At 36.1% G+C, this 20277-nt stretch overlaps 1 protein-coding gene and 2 pseudogenes across 2 annotated transcripts; all 3 read left to right on the top strand.

The window, feature by feature from the left end:
- The first annotated feature begins 3267 nt into the window (after nucleotides 1–3267).
- Nucleotides 3268–5748, top strand: LOC103416681 (geraniol 8-hydroxylase-like). Its single transcript, XM_029095914.2, has 2 exons — nucleotides 3268–4457; nucleotides 4787–5748. Exons 1-2 carry the CDS (start codon nucleotides 3549–3551, stop codon nucleotides 5384–5386), a joined length of 1509 nt encoding a protein of 502 aa, XP_028951747.2. The 5' UTR covers nucleotides 3268–3548; the 3' UTR covers nucleotides 5387–5748.
- Nucleotides 5749–8713: 2965 nt separating this feature from the next.
- LOC139192982 (geraniol 8-hydroxylase-like) lies at nucleotides 8714–9939 on the top strand (annotated as a pseudogene). Its single transcript, XR_011577558.1, has 2 exons — nucleotides 8714–9082; nucleotides 9403–9939. The product of XR_011577558.1 is annotated as a geraniol 8-hydroxylase-like (transcript).
- A 1174-nt stretch (nucleotides 9940–11113) lies between these two features.
- On the top strand, nucleotides 11114–18972 carry LOC108170672 (geraniol 8-hydroxylase-like; annotated as a pseudogene).
- The last annotated feature ends 1305 nt before the right edge of the window (nucleotides 18973–20277 follow it).

Here is a 20277-nt window from a genome sequence, read left to right as displayed (position 1 = left end):
CGATAAGTTTTTCGGTGGGCATTCTCCTCGTTGTTGTGTTCTTGGACGGCGAAGCGAGCGAGGTCTTCAACTTGGGCGCTGTTCTGGGTGCCGCGGGATTCTTGGATTCCACCGAGTGTGGTCATTAGAAGTCGCCATTGAAGACAACAAAGCTGAAATCTTGAAGAATGGAAGTGGGTTGTTTGGATTTCTGGGAAACAGGGTTTCTGCAGGCTCTGTTCAATTTGTACAACGAGCTTCTGAGATGGGTTTTGGTCTTAAACGCCGCAAGAGAGCCGCAAGCGGAGAACCAATCGAAGTGCAGACATTTTCCGGGAAATTTGGTGGTCTTCTCAGATCACTTTCTGAATTCTTTGGTGGTGTTTGATTGTTCAAGATTGCAAATCTTGGAAGTTCTTCAGTTTTTGATTCTCCCTCTGTTCTTTGGTATGGAAGAAAGATCAGACATGGGTGCAGTCCAGGTGTTTGTCGAATTACCCAACTCAAAAGTTTCATGTGAAGAGTATCGCGTTCGAAATTTGGTCTGGGTCGATGCCATGTTTTGGAATTTTGGTGTTTTTTTTCACTCGATTGGAGCTTCTTCCTCTTTGATCTTCGTGTTATTCACCCTAATGGACGACCAGGAGGTGTTCTGGGTGCAAATACGGGCGTCGTCGGTGTTGCTTATTACTGTCGTAATCGGATCTGCGTTTGGTTTCTCAGTCAAACATTCTCTTTCCTATCATTTGGAATCTTTGTTCATCTGTATGGTTGCCAAGAAATTACGGACAAGAAAAGATCAGTTGTTGTTGCTTGTGAAAGATTCGATTTTTTTTCTTTGTTAGGATTGGATTTTTTTTTTCAAATCGAAGTTGTTCGAGATGGTGGTGTTTGTCGGTGCTGGAGATTCTTTCCTCTTTGCTGGTTAACTCGGTCTCCATGAACCAATATGCCCTCGCTCGATGCAAGGTTAACAGCACACATGAATAGCCCAGATGTTGTCGATTGTGGTGTGCACTCATCGCTGCCCAACCTTTCAGCAACCATAGCAGACATTCGTGAAATCAGGTCATTTCCAGTCTCTTTAGTTGTTGAAAAGTGTTGAAGTGTTTGGAATATTTTTGAGATACAAAGCCATATGTGTTTCTTGCCTATGCAAATTGTTGATATGTGGAGTCGTTCAGTTGATATGGAGTGTCATTCTCCTTGGTTAATTTTGGTGTTCGGAAGATTTCAGGAGTGTCATTCTCCTTGGTTAATTTTGGTGTTCGGAAGATCTTGGAGTGTCATTCTCCTTCGTAGATTTCGTTTCTTGGAGTGTCATTCTTCTTGGTAGATTTAGTTTCTTGGAGTGTCATTCTCCTTGGTAGATTTAATTTCTTGGCAGTGTCAACTATGGCTTCAGTTCACAGTCGGCAGTGTTAACTATGGCTTCTCAGTTCACAGTCGAAAAGTTGGGTATGTTCAGACCAAGACCACGTAGCACAGCTCCCTATTTGTGGTACCATTAAGTGGCGTTTGAGTAACAAGAGTGCAAAAGTCAGACATCAAGCTGCAGATCTTATTTCAAGAATTGATGTTGTCATGAAGCAGTGCCAAGAGGAGCAACTAATGGGTCATCTTGGTGTTGTCTTGTATGAGTATTTGGGAGAAGAGTATCCAGAAGTTTTGGGATCAATTCTGGGAGCGCTGAAGGCAATTGTGAATGTTATTGGTATGACAAAGCTGACTCCTCCTATAAAGGATTTGCTTCCCAGGTTGACTCAAATTTTGAAGAATAGGCACGAGACAGTCCAGGAGAACTGGATTGACCTTGTTGGTCGTATTGCTGATCGCGGTGTTGAGTTTGTTCCAGCAAGGGATTGGATGAGGATTTGTTTTAAGCTTCTTGCGATGCTCAAGGCTCATAATCTTCCACCACAACATGGCCTGAGGGGAAAGGCAGTAATTGGCACCTGATGGTATTCATTTGTTTGGGGTTGTCTACAGTGTTCTTGAAGCATTGCAAACATCTTGGTCTTGCAGTTCCAGATCAGTTTCAGCGTTCTAGCTCATTCAACCTTCACTTGGCTACACTAAGTTCAGTTTGAGGGGGGAGTGTTAACCATAGTCATTAGTGATGACATGGTTACTTAGTAATGAAGAATATAGTTAGTTGAAATGTGTTGGTAAGTTGTCATAAGGATAATATTGGTTAGTATAGTTAGAAGGGTATTATTGTAATTAGGTTATATAGCTATACAAGGGATTGTGTAGCTATCATTTCCTTAAGTTCTTTTGTATACATTTTCTCCATTTTTAATCAATACAATCTTTCTGGTTTTTCTCTCTATCATCTTCATCTTCCTTTTACCAATTCTCCATCTTTTGCAATGTAGTTAATAGCAACTTATGTATGATCCGGTCATCATCGCTTCTGGTAAGACATATGAAAGGATTTGCATTGAGAAATGGTTCGGTGATGGGCACAATACCTGCCCAAAGACTCAACAGAAGATGTCTCATTATTGTTTAACCCCCAATTATTCTGTAAAATGTCTCATTGCTAATTAGTGTGAACAGAATGGAATTTATGTTCCAGATGTCCCCAGAGTTTTTGGACCTCAACTATTGGAGGCTTGCATTTTGAGTCTGAGTCTACTAATTCAAAATATATGGGTAGTATTGGCTCTTGCAAGTTGAAGGGTGTCAAGGTGGTTCCTTTAGAGGAGAGTCGTACTATAAAGGAGGATGGTGGAAATGAAACAGAAGATGTGTCTCCATTAGCGGAAGAGTCTGAGATGTTTTCGAAAGTTATCAGAATCTTTTAACCGTCTTGAATAAACAAAAATTAACAAGAATATGCGGAAGTTAACCACTTAAATTAATCATATTCATAACACATATATTTCGTACCTCAAAGGTAAATTCGAAACCAAAATCTATAATCAACATCATCTAATAACTTTCGAAAACAACATCTTCTGATAACTTTCGAAAAGTCAAAATCAAATTAAGTTGCTTTTTAAAAAAATATCTAAAAGAAAAGTCAAATTAAGTTTAGTATCTGAAGGAAAGGTCAAAGTTTTACACGATGTCGGACAATACTCCACCGTCCGTGTGACAAATAATTGTCTGTACTCCTCAAGGGCCATCAAGTGCAAACACTATCACATTTCGAACATGGTAGAACGCAAGTACAAAGATACAGAATCCACTTGTTCAATAATATATGCAAATTGATCACCCTTGTCTTTTGGATCAGCCAGTTGGCACCTGTCCATATCTTCTATTTCACAAGAAAATAAACGCAAGTTGTACTATATTTCGATGTATGACATATATTGAAATAATAGAGCGTTAATATATTTTTTTTATTTTTTTAATGAACTGTCTAAACTCTTATACATACTATGCATCAAAATCTAATAGAAAAACTCAAAATAAAATATGTCCTCATATTCATTATCCTATTCCTAAAATGTGTCTACGTAACCGATAATGTCATTGACATGTATAGCACCACTCCAACCGGACTATATTAGTCCCATCCTTGCACTTTACGCAAACACCCACACAGAGAGAGAGAGATGGATTTCTATTGTATGGGACTATGTCTTCTCTCTTTCTTCTGGATCACAATCCAAGCTTTCAATTCATTAGCTAAAAGAAGCAAATCCAATCCCAATTCCACAAGGCCTGTTCTTCCACCGGGGCCGAAGCCATTTCCCATCATTGGAAATCTCTTAGAGCTTGGAAACAAACCCCATCTCTCTCTCACTAAGCTCTCCCAAATCTATGGCCCCGTAATCACTTTGCAACTCGGCCAAGTAACAACCGTGGTCGTTTCTTCATCAACCGCGGCGAAAGAAGTTCTACGAACGCACGACCAATTCTTATGCAATCGAACGGTCCCCAGTGCAGTCCGAGCCTGCAACATGGGAGAGCACAGCTTGCCCTGGATACCAGCTTCAGCCAAATGGAGAAGCCTCCGAAAAATATGCAACTCCCAATTGTTCGCAGTAAAAGTTCTCGACGCAAGCAAAGCCATCCGGCACAAAAAAGTCCAGGAGCTCATAGCTGATGTCAATGCAAGTAAGGTAAAGGGCAATGCAATAGAGATTGGCAGGGCTGCTTTTAGTACGACACTGAATTTGTTAGCGCGTACGATGTTCTCTATGGATTTAGCAGATCCGAAGAGTGAGACAACTAAAGAGTTTAAGGAGACTGTGTGGGGTTTGATGGAGGAGGCCGGGAAGCCAAATTTGGGGGACTACTTTCCTGTGCTTGGAAAACTTGACCCCCAAGGCATTCAGCGGCGGATGACTAATCACTTCCTCAAGATGGAACAACTCTTCGACCAAATCATTGCACAAAGGTTGGAATCGAGGAAAGCTCATGATTATATCACAAGGGATGACATGTTGGATGCCCTTTTAAGCATCAGTGAAGTGAATTGTGAGGAAATGGACAAGAACAAAATGGAACACCTGTTTCTGGTTAGTCCCCCTCCCTAGCTACTCTATATTATTTACCGTAAAATGTTTTCTACTAGTGTAGTTTCTTTCATTTATTCAACATCACAACAATATTTTCGATCATGAAATTTGAACTCAGAACCATCTAATCTCACAAAATAGCTAGCTAGCATGCACTACCAAGTGTTCCAAGCCAACCCTCACTGACTAACGAGTGTCACTAGACCAAATGGTTATTGACGTTGTGAAGGAGAGTTCGTTATGACTAGTGGCATGTAAATTACGCTAGTAACCATTTGTTTTTGGTTGTTCATTACAATGATGTGTAGCTATAACTTGTGAAAATATAGGTTATATTTGCTGCGGGCACAGATACAACTTCATCTACACTGGAATGGGCAATGGCTGAGCTACTACGCAACCCAAAAAAACTATTGAAAGCTCAAGAAGAGCTGGATCAAGTCATTGGCAAAGGAAAACTTGTTGAAGAATCAGGCATTGCTGGACTCCCTTACTTGCAAGCAATAATCAAAGAAACCTTTCGGTTGCACCCACCAGTGCCGTTACTACTTCCTCGGAAGGCCGAAGAAGACGTAGAGATCTGCGGGTACATTGTACCAAAGGGTGCACAAGTGTTTGTTAATGCATGGGCCATAGGCAGAGACCCCAGCATTTGGGACAATCCCAAATCATTTGAGCCGGAGAGGTTCTTGGGGTCGGAAATTGATGTTTTAGGCCGGAACCTCGAGCTTATTCCTTTTGGTGGCGGGAGGAGAATATGTCCCGGGCTGCCGTTGGCAATGCGGATGTTACACTTGATGTTGGGGTCACTTATTAACTCATTTGATTGGAAGCTTGAAGATGAAGTTGTACCAGAGACCATGAACATGGAGGAAAAGTTTGGGCTGACCTTACAGATGGCTCAGCCTCTAAGAGCTGTTCCCAACTAAGTGATTAGTATTGTTGAAACTTATAGATATAAGTCTCACATCGAGGAAGAGTGGGTTTGTTTGTTTGTTTTTTTTTTCGGGGGGGGGGGGGGGGGGGGGGTGTTTATATAATTGAAACGTGTGGGATCCTACAAATAATTACCTTGATGGGCTGAATGAACGATCAAGAAGGCCAAACGTGTGGGATCCTACAAATAATTACCTTGATGGGCTGAATGAACGATCAAGAAGGCTCATGGCCTAGGTTAGCGACCTCCATTGCACACTAGGACGGGTGCTCACCTAAGGCCTGCCCCAGTGGTAATGTCCTAATAACGACATTGGATTGTAACGTGAGAAAATTGAGGCATCCTGTTCTTCTAGTCTCATTTGTTTCTAACATGTGTTCATTTTTTTTTTCTTAACAAACGATACTATCTACATGAAGGGGAGAGGGTGGGTTTTGCCTCATGATGAACTAGCAATAATGAGATTCAAACTTGCCTTTGGAGAGAATCGAATCTAAGACCTCTAACTTATAAGTGAAGAGGAATACCACTAGACCGTAAGTGGCTTTAACATGTGTTCGTTAAAGTCATAAAAATATGATTTCTTTCGACCTAAACCAAAAACATAGAAGTCTCTATTTTCATTTTCTGGGCTCCAGATAGCTCTATTTTCATCGTCGTACCCAGTGCACAAGGCTCCCGCTTTACGCAGGGTCTGGGAGAGGTGAATGTCGGCTAGCCTTACCCCCATTTATGGAGAGGCTGCTCCCAACAGATAGCTCTATTTTCATAATAAATAAAAAGTGAAAGAGGTTCAAGTTCGAATTTTCTTTTTTCGAATTTTCTTTTTCTTTGTTAACACAAAAGTATTTTGCTAGTTTTACATATCTTACTTATATATAGTCTATGTATTAGCCTATTCTATAAGGGATATAATATAATCTTTACAAGCACATATAAAATCACTTAATTTTTTTTATGTCGGAAAACACTTAACATTCTCACATGCCAATTAACGTGACCGGGAATGCATGCTCGTTTGACAAGTGTTTTTAAACGATTGAAAGTGATTTTTGGGAAAATATCTGAAAGAAAAATCAAAGTTTAATATCTGGAAGAAAAGTTAAAGTTTTACCCTAAATATAAATATCCCGGAGTCGGACAACACTCCACCAATAGTTGTATGTACCCCTCGCGGGCCATCAAGTTTTCTCCTCATTACGGTTGGCGCCAGCTGGGGCAATAACTCTCATATTTCGAACATGGTAGAAGGCAATTCCAAAGATACAGCATCCACTTAATAATATATGCAAATTGATCACTGTAAGTACGATAAAATGGGTGGCCCTTGCCTCTTGGATTGGTCAGTTGGCACTGTCCATATCTCCACTTCACAAGAAAAGAAATGCATCTTGTATTATACTTCAATGTATGACATGTACTAAAACAATAGAGCGTTAAAATATTTTTTTTTTTAAACAATAGAGCGTCAAGATATTTTTTTTGAGACAATAAAGCATCGAGATATTTTCTTTCTTTCTTCAATCAACCGTCTAAACTCTGATACATGTATCAAAATCTAATAGAAAGACTCAAAAATAAAATGTGACCTCATATTCATTATCTTATTCCTAAAATGTCACTACAAGACATCAACTTATCCACCACAACAATTTTACCACGAACTTTATAAGCTCGTTATAAAAAGTACAAATTTACCACAAGTATAATAAGCATGTGGTGAATAACATTTTTTACCACGAACAAATCTTAGTCTGTTATAAATTAAAAGTAATGACCACGTGCAAAGTTCCACGTTGTTAATATAATAAGCCACCACAGGCAAAGCTCGTGGTCAATATTGTTAATATCCATATCGTAATTAAAATAAAATTGGAGGGACACCAAAATGTTTCAAAATTTCAAACATATATGCAATTTGGAATTTTGACAGCACTACTCAAAATCTGTAAATATTAGTTGAAAAAAAAAATCTGTAAATATTATTAATGAAACACTACTTATCAACTAAAATCCCATAAATTTACGGTTATAACTCTCTACAAATAACAAATAAAAATATAAATTATTAAAACCCGGATAAACATGTCAAACACTAAAAAGTGAAAAACACAAATTTAAAAAAAGAAAAAAAAAGAAAGAAAAGATAAACACAAAAAAGTTGAAAAACACAAATTAAAAAAAAAAGAAAGAAAGAAAAGATAAACACAAACCCACGTTTATCCTCTTAATATTCTCTTTGCAGTAGACGTGGGATTCAAATTCAAACCTAAAATCTACACATTTCTACGGTGTTTTCCCTTGCCCAGTAACTTCCCACTCAATAAACCCAAGTCAGTTGTGATTATTTGCATATGAAAAAGAAAACTAAAATCTCCAAGCTCCAACCATTCCAAAAGTTTAAAAAGTCGACAATATGAAGTGAAGAACCGAGGTGATTTTTTCTCTAATTTCTTTTCATTTTATTGATGAATGTTCTGTATGAATTTTTTTTTGCGCTTTGTTGTTTTTTTTTCTTTTTATCATAATTTTGCACTATCATAATTTTGTGTATATTTGAGTGTATCCACTTGGTTTGTACCACATGATTATCTTTTCTTTTCGTATTTACTTCTCTTACTTGAGATCAAATTAGTATATTCCCACCCAAGAAGTACAAGATTTTATTTTATTTTTCTTTGTGCTTATGTCTATGCAGATAGAAGTAGACATATAGAAGATGCAGTTAGTGAGGTTCGAGCATTAAGGGCAGGATGTCACTCGTGAAGGACTTTCTTTTGGAGGTGTTCAAGGAAAAGTAAACTTCTAAGCTGACTATTTCCCAGTAAATGGAGGTGTACTTCATACTTGATACATAGTTTCGTGTTTCTTTTTTTCTTTCTTTTTTTGTCAAAATAGTTTCATATTTCTTACTATAGGACATTGGCTTTATACCTGATTTTGTTGTAGTTTAGTGTAATGCTTGTAATTTTTTTTAATAATTGATTAATTAATAAATTATTGTATTACAGTAAATTTGCAATTGTGTGATTATATATTTATTTTTTATTTTTTTAATTAAATATTTTTTATTTTATTTTTTGAAAATCTTATTACAACGGGCATTGATCGTGGTCAATTAGTGATCCACAATGGTCATAGCGCGTGATGCTAGATTCCAATTTACCACGGGTTAGATCTGTGATTATTATTTAATTGATAACGCGCTTTGACCGTGGTAGAAGTTCAAACTTTCCATCATGTCCAGATTACTAACGGACACAATGTCCGTGGTAATTGCAATCAACCACGAACATTTACCGTGATAGATGTTGGTTTTTCTTCTAGTGTGTGTCCACATGGCGGACTGTTATCGCATACGATGTTCTCTATGGATTTAGCAGATCCGAGGAGTGAGACAGCTAAAGAATTTAAGGACATTGTGTTGGGTTTGATGGAGGAGGCCGGGAAGCCGAATTTGGGGGACTACTTTCCTGGGCTTGGAAGACTTGACCCCCAAGGCATTCAGCGGCGGATGATTAATCATTTCCTCAAGATGGAACAACTCTTCGACCAAATCATTGCATAAAGGTTGGAATCGAGGAAAGCTCATGATTATGTCAAAGGGGATGACATGTTGTATACCCTTTTAATTAAGCATCAGTGAAGTGAGTTGTGAGGAAATGGACAAGAACAAAATGGAACACCTGTTTCTGGTTAGTCCCCATCCCTAGCTACTCTATATTATATACTGTAAAATGTTCTCTAATAGTGTAGATTCTTTCATTTATTCAACATCACAACAATATTTTTGTTCATGAAACTTAAACTCAGAACTTTCTAATCTCACAAAATACACTAAGTATTCCGAGCCAACGCTCGCTGACTTACGAATGTCACTGGAGCAAATGGTTATTGACGTCGTGTAGGAGAGTTCATTATGACTAATGGCATCCAAACTACGCCAATAAGCATTTGTGTTTGGTTGTTCATTACAATGGTGTGTTGCTACAACTTGTGAATATATAGGTTGTATTTGCTGCGCGCAGACACATATACAACTGCAGCTATACTGGAATGGGCAATCTCTGAGCTACTACGCAACCCAAAAAAAACTATCGAAAGTTCAAGAAGAGCTGGATCAAGTCATTGGCAAAGGAAAACCAGTTGAACAATCAGACATTGTTGGACTCCCTTACTTACAAGCAATAATCAAAGAAACCTTTCGGTTGCACCTAGCAATGCAGTTACTACTTCCTCGAAAGGCCGAAGAAGACATAGAGATCTGCGGGTACATTGTACCAAAGGGTGCACAAGTGTTTGTCAATGCATGGGCTATAGGCAGAGACCCTAGCATTTGGGACAGTCCCAACTCATTTGAGCTAGAGAGGTTCTTGGGGGTCGGAAATTGATGTTTTAGGCTTGAACCTCGAGCTTATTCCTTTTGGTGGCGGGAGGAGAATATGTCCCGGGCTGCCGTTGGCAATGCAGATGTTACACTTGATGTTGGGGTCACTTATCAACACTTTTGATTGGAAGCTTGAAGATGAAGTTGTTTCCAACTAAGTGATTAATATTGTTGAAATGTGTGTATTACAAATGAGATGTTTTATATTTGTATTTAGATATAATTCCCACATTGGAAAAGAGTAAGAAGGGGCATGTTTCAGTAAGTTATATAGTTCAGACATGTGGGCCCTTACAATATTGTTCAGACATGTAGGAAATTTTATTTTTTAAATTTTAGTACACACAACTTATTATTTGTATAATGACATGCGATGTTCGGTTACTCTGTGAAAAATCTCTCATGCCTCTGTGGTATAATCTACATCATAATTTGATCCTTTGAGGGCTTTCATTCGCGCTGCCCTTGTCCAAATAATAATTCGAAAATGTAACTTTCTAATAAATTTAGAAGACAATTAAAAACTTTACCAAACTTTTGTGTTAACTTTTAGTGCGCTTCTTCTTGTTAATTGTTATTGTTTTCTACTACATTATTTTTAACGACAGAAAATGAGAGAAATGTGAAAAGTAAAGTATGTGTTTATCACTCTCATGTTTGAACTTAAATGTTGTAACACTAAGTTTATGTTTAAACCTAAATGATGTCAAACAGATTTTGAGTACTGCACCAAATGTTTAGCCTAACAAAAATGTAAAACTGATCAAATGTCCTAATAACGACATTGAATTGTAAAGTGAGAAAATTGAGGTATCCTTAATTCTTCTCGTTAAAAAACAAATGTTATGACCCTTGATAGTTGGGTATTTATAGAAAAAAAAAATTAATTTTTTACCATTGGATTAATCATGACCCTTGATTTTCACATTTAGCAATCAACTGCACTAGGTTGTGCCAGGTTGTGCCAGTGGCACAACGGTCAAAGTTCATATTTTTTTACTGTTGCAAAACCAATAGTCGAGAGCATCAAACTGCAACAGCTGAAGCACGAGGAAAAAAAGTCATTGGGCTCAGTGGTGCGCATGGGGCTCCCTCCGTCTGCTCAGTGATGCCAGCGCTGACATCGCCCATATCGGCAGGCTCAAGGCCTGAAAAACGTTTGCTGGGTAGTCTAACGGGCTTGGTAAAGCCCACAAATTGGCCCTCAAAAAATGAGCCGCAACTTTCTAAAGTTTTGATCAATTTGTCGGTCCTCGCCTCTGCCTCTGCCAACTCTTATTAGCCACCACCGACCACACCTCTCTTATCTGCAATTGCTGTTTCTAGACTTTTGTGCCACATGATCTCCATGGCCTTTATCTTTTGTCCACAATTATTTAAGGGGATAAAAATATTTCGTTTATATGCGTCCTTTTCTTAAATGGCTTTGTTTTCTAGACAATGCACAATTTTTATCTATACTAAAACTCGGTTTCCCCGGTACTGTTTTTCACTGTTTGTAAACAGTGTTTGGTCGGAAATGCCCTCTGTTTTTTCATGGCTCAAAGCATTGATTCCTTTTTTGTGCAGTGGAAAGTCTCTTTTGCCCATGTTAGCCACGCGTCTTTCATCGTTGATCTATTCGCTTCGAGAGTATTCTACTCAGCTTCCGCCTTTTTTTTCTTTGTGGTGGTTTTCTGATCTGGGCATTTCCATTTCCTCTTCTTTTCTCCTCTCTCTCCATCTGTGTTTGCCTTTGTTTAGATCTCTCTATCTCTTTCGTTTCGATTCCGATCCGATCGTTTGCAGATGGGTTTTGTGTTTATGTTTTTTTTTTTGTGATTCTGTTTGTAGGCTTAGATCCTCCTCTTATTCTTCACCCAAACTAGCTACCCCACCTTCGATTGTTATCGACGGAAACACCACGAATTGAGGCGCCACACCAATACTATAATATTTATAAGAAAAAAGCTCCAAACCCGCAAAGGTACTGTTTTTTTTTTTTTTTTTGTTCTCGGCCTTTAGCTATTTGGGTACTGAAAGCTTTTCATTTTTTTAAGTGAATGTCCCGCGCATGCTTTTGCTTCAAGGAATACTCTGTAAACATTCTGATTTTTTGGTTTCATGATTTCGGCTGACTCTTTTTTTCAGGATTCGTCAGATATCAAATGGTTCGAGACGCATATGATGGTAAGATTTGTCACAAATAACTTTATGTTGTTGTGCCATTAGATACAGTTTTCATCCCCCCTGCAACTGTTGGATGACTTCATATGTTATCTGGGTTAAGTTGGTTGGAGTATAAAGTGTTTTCATTCCGTGGTATACATGTAGAGTTTTTGGAAGGTGATGTGTTAAAGTGTTGCTGATTGGGATAAACTCACTAAAGAGTTGACAACTAGGCAGTGATTTCAATTGAGCATCACTTATTTGCACCCCCTTTCCCTTCTTACATAATTGAAGTGCTTTTGACTCTCTGTGGTTATGAGTTACAAGTTCAAATTGTGGAATTTTTTCTTCCATTTGTGTTTTCTTTTTCAAAAATAAAGATAGAAAGGGAATGCTATGATAATTGGAGGTTTTTGTTTTGATATTCATATGTGTACTTTAGTAGGTACATAAAAAAGAAGATTTAGCGTTGAGTGGTCAAAATTTGGTAATTATACTGAAATTATTCAACTATTTTATTTGTTGTAGGCGTGTGAAATTAACTAGACAAAGAATGGGAAACTTAGTACTCGAGAAACCAAGTGTTAAATAGACTATGAAGTCCTAATAAAAATATAGCATTTGAACATTTTGACTCTTTGAATCCCACTTTTGAGCTTTTGGTACATAGTTTTGGAAATTTTTATTTAGCTAGAGAAAGGGGAAGAATATAGGAAGAGGAGAATTACATGCTTTAATAGAAATGCTGCATTCTTATTTGTGTAACTGGTTACAGGGTTGCAAAAACAGTTGAGTGCTGTTGTTTGTCTCTTCATGGTTTCGTCAAGCTCTAAAAAACACTGAAAAGAAATCAAACTTATGGAGGTAAAGCAAATACAATTTTGACAAAAAATGCGACTGTTTATAAACGTTGGGTTTTAGATTGTATATGCTTTGAAAAAAAAAGTTTAATCTTTTTTACAATTATGCTTTTTTCAGTTATGCATTGCTTTGAATGGAAAGAAAAATACTTTACTTTTACTGTTTTGTGTGTGTTTAATTTGTAATTTCACTTTTTGTTGCAGATTGGTATGGAAGCACTTTATATGAGCTGCAAAGTGCTCTTGGTCAAATTGAGAAAAAAAAGGGAAAAGGTGAGTCGGGCTGTTAAATAGTGCAAAATTTTTAATTTACAAATGTTTGTTAGTTGTGTTAATAATTGCTTTTACATGTGTATGCTGATATTTGTATCATTCCTTTTCCATATATATTTGTGTCAATTTCAATCCGAAAAATTTGTTTCTACCCTTTTTCAATTCTATTTGAATCCATTATTATCCACGTAACCTAATGTCTTATGGTTAGCATTCCAACTATGTCAATATACTTGGCTTTTTTTAGTGGTTTATGCATAGCTACAATTGGAAAACCTTTTGTTATATTTCTCTGCTTCAAAGATTTCTCTGACTTATCTTTGAAATTTTATTTTTTTTGCAATTAATTGTTTTAAATATGCTTACTTTATATGAAAATATTTACATAATACACTCTATATAAACTTTTTCTGGCCTAGATTAACATTTTTACAGTGTTTTTTTAGCTTTGTACACAATGAACAACATGTCATTTACAAGGGCCAAAAGGAGATCCAGTATCTTCCATATACCAAACACAGGTTATCTTGATTTCTATTACTTTTTTTAGTTTATTTCAATAAAAATTTCATAAATTTGAATCCACTTTGATAATTTCTTGGAGATTCTTCAATGACTAATTTTCTTAATCCAGATGATACCTATCACTGCTATTTAATTGTCAAATAACATAACTATTTTAACTATAGTGAGGACTAAAACCTGTTTGTTTTGTCCCTCCACTTTTTTAATGTTTGGTTGAGAGTGTGATATTGACCTCTGTCAAAATTTTTGGTAAAAAATTACAATTCATGGAATTTCAGAAAGATCAGTCATATTCTAATGAATGAAGTTTGTATGATTGGTGTCTACGTATGGAATAAGATGTTACAAGCTTTGTCTAACAATTACACACTAAAAAAAGAGAGAAGAAATCACAAAGTCAACAACCAAGCTGCAGCTTCAACAAATAGGTTTCGCAAGGATCCAATGGTATGTGAAATTTTTTAGATTTTCTTGGTTTTCTTTCGTTGGCATTTTGCGTTTAAATTCAATGTTTGCTATTGTTTCTCTTTGGGGGAGTTAACTACTACCAATATATGTACACACACACACACACACACACACATGCATACTATCCTATTTTCACCTGGTCTCAATACATGGCTAATTGCTTGCCTGCACACTAAGGGGTTAAGTTGGACATCCAAAAGTATGACTATAGATGTCCCCACCAGAGATATACCCTCTCCACAATCTTTAATTAAGCCAAAGAACACCTTAGTAATGGTGGAATTGTTAAATCTATCCATAAACCATTCCCATCACTCATTAATTAGATTTAATGGTACCCCTACTCCTAACGTGTTATTTGGCTAAAGCATGTGGAGAGGGTGCATCTTTGTTTATACTTTTGGATGTCCATCTTAAACCACTCAGTGTATCGTCAAGTGATTAATCATGCATTTAGAATAGGTCAAAAGAAGAAAGTCTGTGTATAAGTTAGTAACAGTTGAAAGATGGAAGTGATGTTATTCCTCCAAATGATGAAGACTGAAATAACTTGGAAAATTACCAAACCAACAAATCTGATCCATCTTTTTACACCCTTATATTTAATTTTTACAATGAAAATGCTAAGAAGTTAACTACTAATCAGTAATGTTAATTGTTTAGATTACTTTTCCATGCTCCTTACAGTCTCACGGTAATTTTCCTTGCATGATCATTCAGTTATAAGATAGTATATTCAATTTCTAATCCCACACAATTGTACTACACATAAATACAAACTTAATACTTATTTAAAGCATATTCTCATCTTTTTAATCCACTTTGAATGTTAGTATTCAATTTGCTCTAGTTGGGCTCATCAAATTTGATTATAATGTTAACTCTCTATCATACTTATTTAAAATGAGCGTACAATTTAGGTTGCTGATAGGTTTCCTCATTTCTTCATTGGTAATCTGTATTTTTGCTTATTTTTCATTCTTGGGAGTTTTGTGAAGACTTAATGTGTTCAACTTCTTTTTTTTTTCAATTTCTATCAACTTTTTTTTTCAATTTCTATTCGTTGTGGTTTTCTATCATGTGATTCGAGTGTCATGTAATTACAGGTTCTAATATAATTTTTCCAGTGCCTTAACAACAAATTATGTCACTGTTGATATTGCAGATGATCAACTTGCACAAATTACAAGGTTTGCCACCACTTCCCTTAATCTGCATATGTAAAATGTAGGTAATTTTAACCCATGTTGTGCTAAAAAATTAACCTGTTTTGTTTCATCATTCTGTTACAGTATTATATGTCATCGCACATTTTAAAAAAACAAAATATGTCTATTGTCTGCTAAAAAAAAAGGAAAAATGTGGGCAGACAGATCACTTACATAAACAAATTAGCATAGTTAATCCTAAAGCTATATAAGTGAGGTTATTGATTTGTTACCACATTTCATCGTTGGTGATTTTCCATTCTTGGCTAATACATTTTTGTGAACAGTAGTTGTGTTTTGTGTCATGTGATTGAAGAGTCGTGTGATTACAAGTTTTAACTTAGTTTTTCCGATGTCTTAAGAAAAAATTATGTCACTATTGATATTCCATGTGTCCAGCTTGCACAAATTCTTTGTACATCTCATTCAAATTGGTAACAGTTGTAAATAGATTTGAACATCTACAATTTTAAACCCGCAGCATCGCGTGGGCACCGTTGCTAGTTATCTCTATATAAAGGAGAACGTAAATTTTAATAATCTTTCATATTGTAAAAAATGCTTCTCACTTCTTATAACTTTTAAAAAGAAAAAAAATTAATTAAATAAGTGCAAAATAGTAAAATAATTTTCAAATAAAAAAAAAAAAAAAACAACCTCACCCATGTAAAGAAGTTAGTGGGCTTTTTTTTTTATGAATTTATTACAAATTAAAAATAGTATATAAAATTTACTTGCGAATTAAAAATAAATAAATAAACAAAAATACAAAAGGTGGTAAGAATAATGAAGTCCACATGCGCTTTGACAAAAAAAAAAGAAAAAGAAAAAAGAAGTCCGCATGCGCCCTATCACTTTTCGATTTGGATATATACGCAACTTTTATCGTCTCTTTCAACAATTGCAACAAAGTTAAAGGTTTAGGAGAACAGAGCTCAGAGATGGACATCTTGAGTTGCATACTACTAGGTCTAATGGTTGCATGGATCTCGATTTATACCTTCTATTATTCACCTGGAAGAAGATCATCAGTTACCACAAGGCTCCCACCTGGACCAAACCCACTTCCTTTCATTGGCAATCTCCTAGAGCTTGGCAACAAACCCCATCTCTCTCTCACCAAGCTTTCACAACGCTACGGCCGCATAATGGCCTTGCAACTCGGCCAAATAACGACGGTGGTAATTTCTTCATCAACCGTCGCCAAAGAAGTCCTCCGAAACCACGACCAACTCTTCTGCAACCGAAGCGTCCCAGATGCGCTCCAAGCTTGTCAACATTCCAAGTACGGCATGGGTTGGATACCGGTTTCACCAGCTTGGAGAAACCTTCGCAAAACATGTAACACGCAATTGTTCGCCACCAAAATTCTCGATGCAAACCAAGCCAACCGTCACCTAAAAGTGCAAGAGCTCATATCTGACGTAACGGTGAGGTGGTTGATATCGGAAGGGCTGCTTTCAAAACTTCGCTCAATTTGCTATCGCGTACAGTCTTCTCTGTGGATTTAGCGGACCCACACAGTGCGAGGGCGAGAGAGTTCAAGGACTTGGTGTGGAGTATCTGTGAAACATAACTTGGCTTACTATTTTCCTTTGCCCAAAAAGATTGATCCCCTGGGGATACGACGCCGTTTGACGGGTCACTTCCGAAAGATCCTTGACCTCTTTGACCGCTTGATGATGCAACGGTTTGAGTCAAGAAAAGTGCTTGATTATATCATGACTAATGATATGTTAGATACCCTGATTAACATTAGTGAGGAGAAAAATGAGGATATGGACATGGATGAAATTCAACATCTGCTTCTGTTTTGTCTACTCTCTACCTTCATTGTTCTTGATCTTGATGAACTGATTCTTTGAATTGATAATATGTTTATATTCAAAATTGCTTAGAGGTAATTGATAATTACTTGCGAGTTGTTACTAGGTAATTATTAGGGCTGTGCATCGTCTAAAATTGGTCATTGAGTAATTAGAGGGATCAATTTTTTAAATTAAATTTGCAAATTGTATGATATGTCATTAATAGGAAATAAACGCGTTAACTAGCACATAAGTAATAGTCCAATCCTCAATAATCACATTATATGATTTATAAAATTAGTTTAAAAAATTGGTCTTCCTAACATTAACCTTTCTCTAATAGACACGAATTTCATCAAGATGATACAAGTAGTTTTTTATTTTTTAACTTGTCCATCGTCAACACTACTATTCATCACATCAATTTCAGCTGAGATCAAGGGCAGATTCAAGAAAAATTGTTTGGCGGGTCACCTGTAAAAATTTACAAATACTTCTTTGGAAAATAAATAGCTTTAACAATTAAATTATAAGTTCATCATTAATAATTCATGAAATAAATAACATTACAAACTACAATTATTCATTACAAGTGATAATCGTTCACGATGCAATTCATATTTAAAAATGTTGTATTATAAGTCTATCATCAATACAAAAAAAGAAAAATTGAAATTTTAAAGATCTAGAATTTTAAAGATTTGAGTTTTATATATACCTAGACTAAAAGCTTAAGTTTTTGTTTTTCAGTGGCCAAATCTTATTAGTAAAAAATATATATAAAATGACTTGGTTTTCTTGCGTGAAAAGCTGCGAATCAGCAACAAAAGAGTTAAGCACAACATGTTCTACCCAAAGTTCATCGAGCATTTCCTCAAGCAGTTGGAGGACAATGTCTCAATGGCAACTCTAAGCTTTAAAAGGATAGCACTTAGGGCTTCAACGGCGATTTGTCATATATGTTAAGAGGGTCTAACACCCTATGCTCCTTAGTGGATCCACTCTGATGGAGATCTTGTGAATATCTCTACGTGCTAATCATACCGTGTACAATGTCACGATTTTGATTTTGTTACATACAAATTAAGTGATCTTTAGGCTTGTCACTTGTCACATGCTTGTTTTTCTTGTAGTGCTTCTTCAATATGTATGTGGGACAAATGACTTTCCACTTCTCTTTAATCGTTCATTACAGGAATTATTTACTGCCGGAACAGATACAACATCATCCACATTGGAATGGGCAATGGCTGAGTTACTCCGCAACCTGGAAAAACTGTCAAAAGCTCAAGCGGAGCTGAAGCAGATCATCGGAAAAGGAAAACCGGTTGAGGAATCCTACGTTGCTCGACTTCCTTACTTACAAGCAATAATAAAAGAGACATTCCGTCTGTACCCAGCAGCACCTTTATTACTTCCCCGAAAAGCTGAAACAGACGTTGAAATCGACGGGTACAACGTACCAAAGGGTGCACAAGTGTTTGTCAATGCATGGGCCATAGGAAGAGATCCTGAAATTTGGGACAAACCTGATTCATTCGTGCTAGAGAGATTTCTAGGATCGAAAATTTATGTAACCGGCCAGAACTTTGAGCTTATTCCGTTTGGTGGTGGGAGGAGAATGTGTCCTGGCTGGCCATTGGCAATGAGAATGGTGAACTTGATGTTGGGTTCGCTTATTAACTGCTTCGATAAATGGAAGCTTGAAGATGGAGTTACACCAAAGACCATGAACATGGATCAGAAGTTTGGCCTCACTTTACAGAAAGCTCAAACTCTCAGAGTTGTTCCCATGTTATAGAAATATAAAAGAACCCAGCTTGATATCTACCTTCATGTTTCTACCATATAATTTTGGGGTTTATTGCCAATTTAGTCCCTAATTTATCTCATGAGTAAAATTTGGTCCCTAAATTATTTTTTCAGAAAAATTAGTCCTTGAATTATAAAAATATGCCAACTACATCCCTCATATTAGATTCAAAGCTACTATATTCAAATTTCCGTCAATTTAAGTCATGTTACTTGTATGTGATACAAATTGGAAGGTAGATTGGTAATTTTTCATAAAGAAATAGTGTATGGAGTTAACTTTAGAGGGTAAATTAGACGTTAGATTCGCAACCTATATGAAATGTCAGGCAAGAAAATGACGGTATTACCCTCTACGGTGTGTCAATAAGTGACTTAAGTTTACGAAAAATTAGATAAAATATCTTTGAATACAATAGTAGGGATGAAATTAGCAATTTTTAATGAATCATGCTTGTAGAGACATGGGTGTAGTTAAATTGGTTACATAAATTTAGAATAGAGATCTTGATATTTTGCAATCAACTGATCATCTTTTAGGTATTTCTCAAATATTATCTCTACCAAAAATCAACAAAATCCGATAATTTGACCCTTAGATTAAATAATAGTCATATTAGTGTTTCTTTGAAAAACTGTATTCATCTATTTTATTCACTACAATTGAATGTCTTAATGAATTTTTATTTGTCTAATTCTATGCAAAGATGATCTTTGAAAAGGAAATATACATGTATGTATGTATGTATGTATGTATATAACCATGCTTGTGTGCTTCAACATTGATATTTTGTAAAAAAAATTTGTATGTATGTGCTCAAACACCCTACTTGTATACACCCTTGTTGTATAGGACAAGGCGCGCCGTATGCACTGTAGCCCTAGGATTCCAACCGGAGTTTAAAGCCGAGTCCACAAAAGCGATTCCTACAGGTAAGTTGACTGGCAGCTCAACAACTCCTTTAATTTGTTGACTGAAGCCTTGCCTTCCCTTCTATTACTAGTTTCTACTTAATGAGAGACTGGACATTCAGGTTTTCAACAAAAAAAACAGACAAAGTAAAAAGTTTGGTGATGGATGTTCACAGTAATTTAAATTATCTCTTTATAAAGAAAAACAAAAATTTCTCTCTTTGTCCACATTTATGACTTTTAAATGTTTTTAAAAGAATGAGGAGGTCACATTTTATACCATGTAATTTGCTTGATGTGGCTATGAAAGAATGACGTTTTACCAGTTTGTAAATTATGTGATATGTTATTAATAATAAAAAGTAAACACATTAATTAATATTTAAGTAATAATTAAATCATTAACAATTACGTTATATATAATTTATTAAATATGATTTAAAGTAATGATCATCCTTACATTAACGGCATAATAATAGTTA

Source organism: Malus domestica, chromosome 16 (assembly GCF_042453785.1).
Source record: "Malus domestica chromosome 16, GDT2T_hap1".
NCBI lineage: Eukaryota > Viridiplantae > Streptophyta > Magnoliopsida > Rosales > Rosaceae > Malus > Malus domestica.
The sequence above is the reverse complement of the archived record's forward strand: the minus strand, read 5'-3'. Positions and strand labels throughout refer to the sequence as shown.

Bases quoted from the DNA above. Each gene is read 5' to 3' on its own strand.
- LOC103416681 (XM_029095914.2), top strand. From the start codon at position 3,549: ATGGATTTCTATTGTATGGGACTATGTCTTCTCTCTTTCTTCTGGATC. The intron at 4,458-4,786 runs GTTAGTCCCCCT...GTGAAAATATAG, and splicing joins AAATGGAACACCTGTTTCTG to GTTATATTTGCTGCGGGCAC.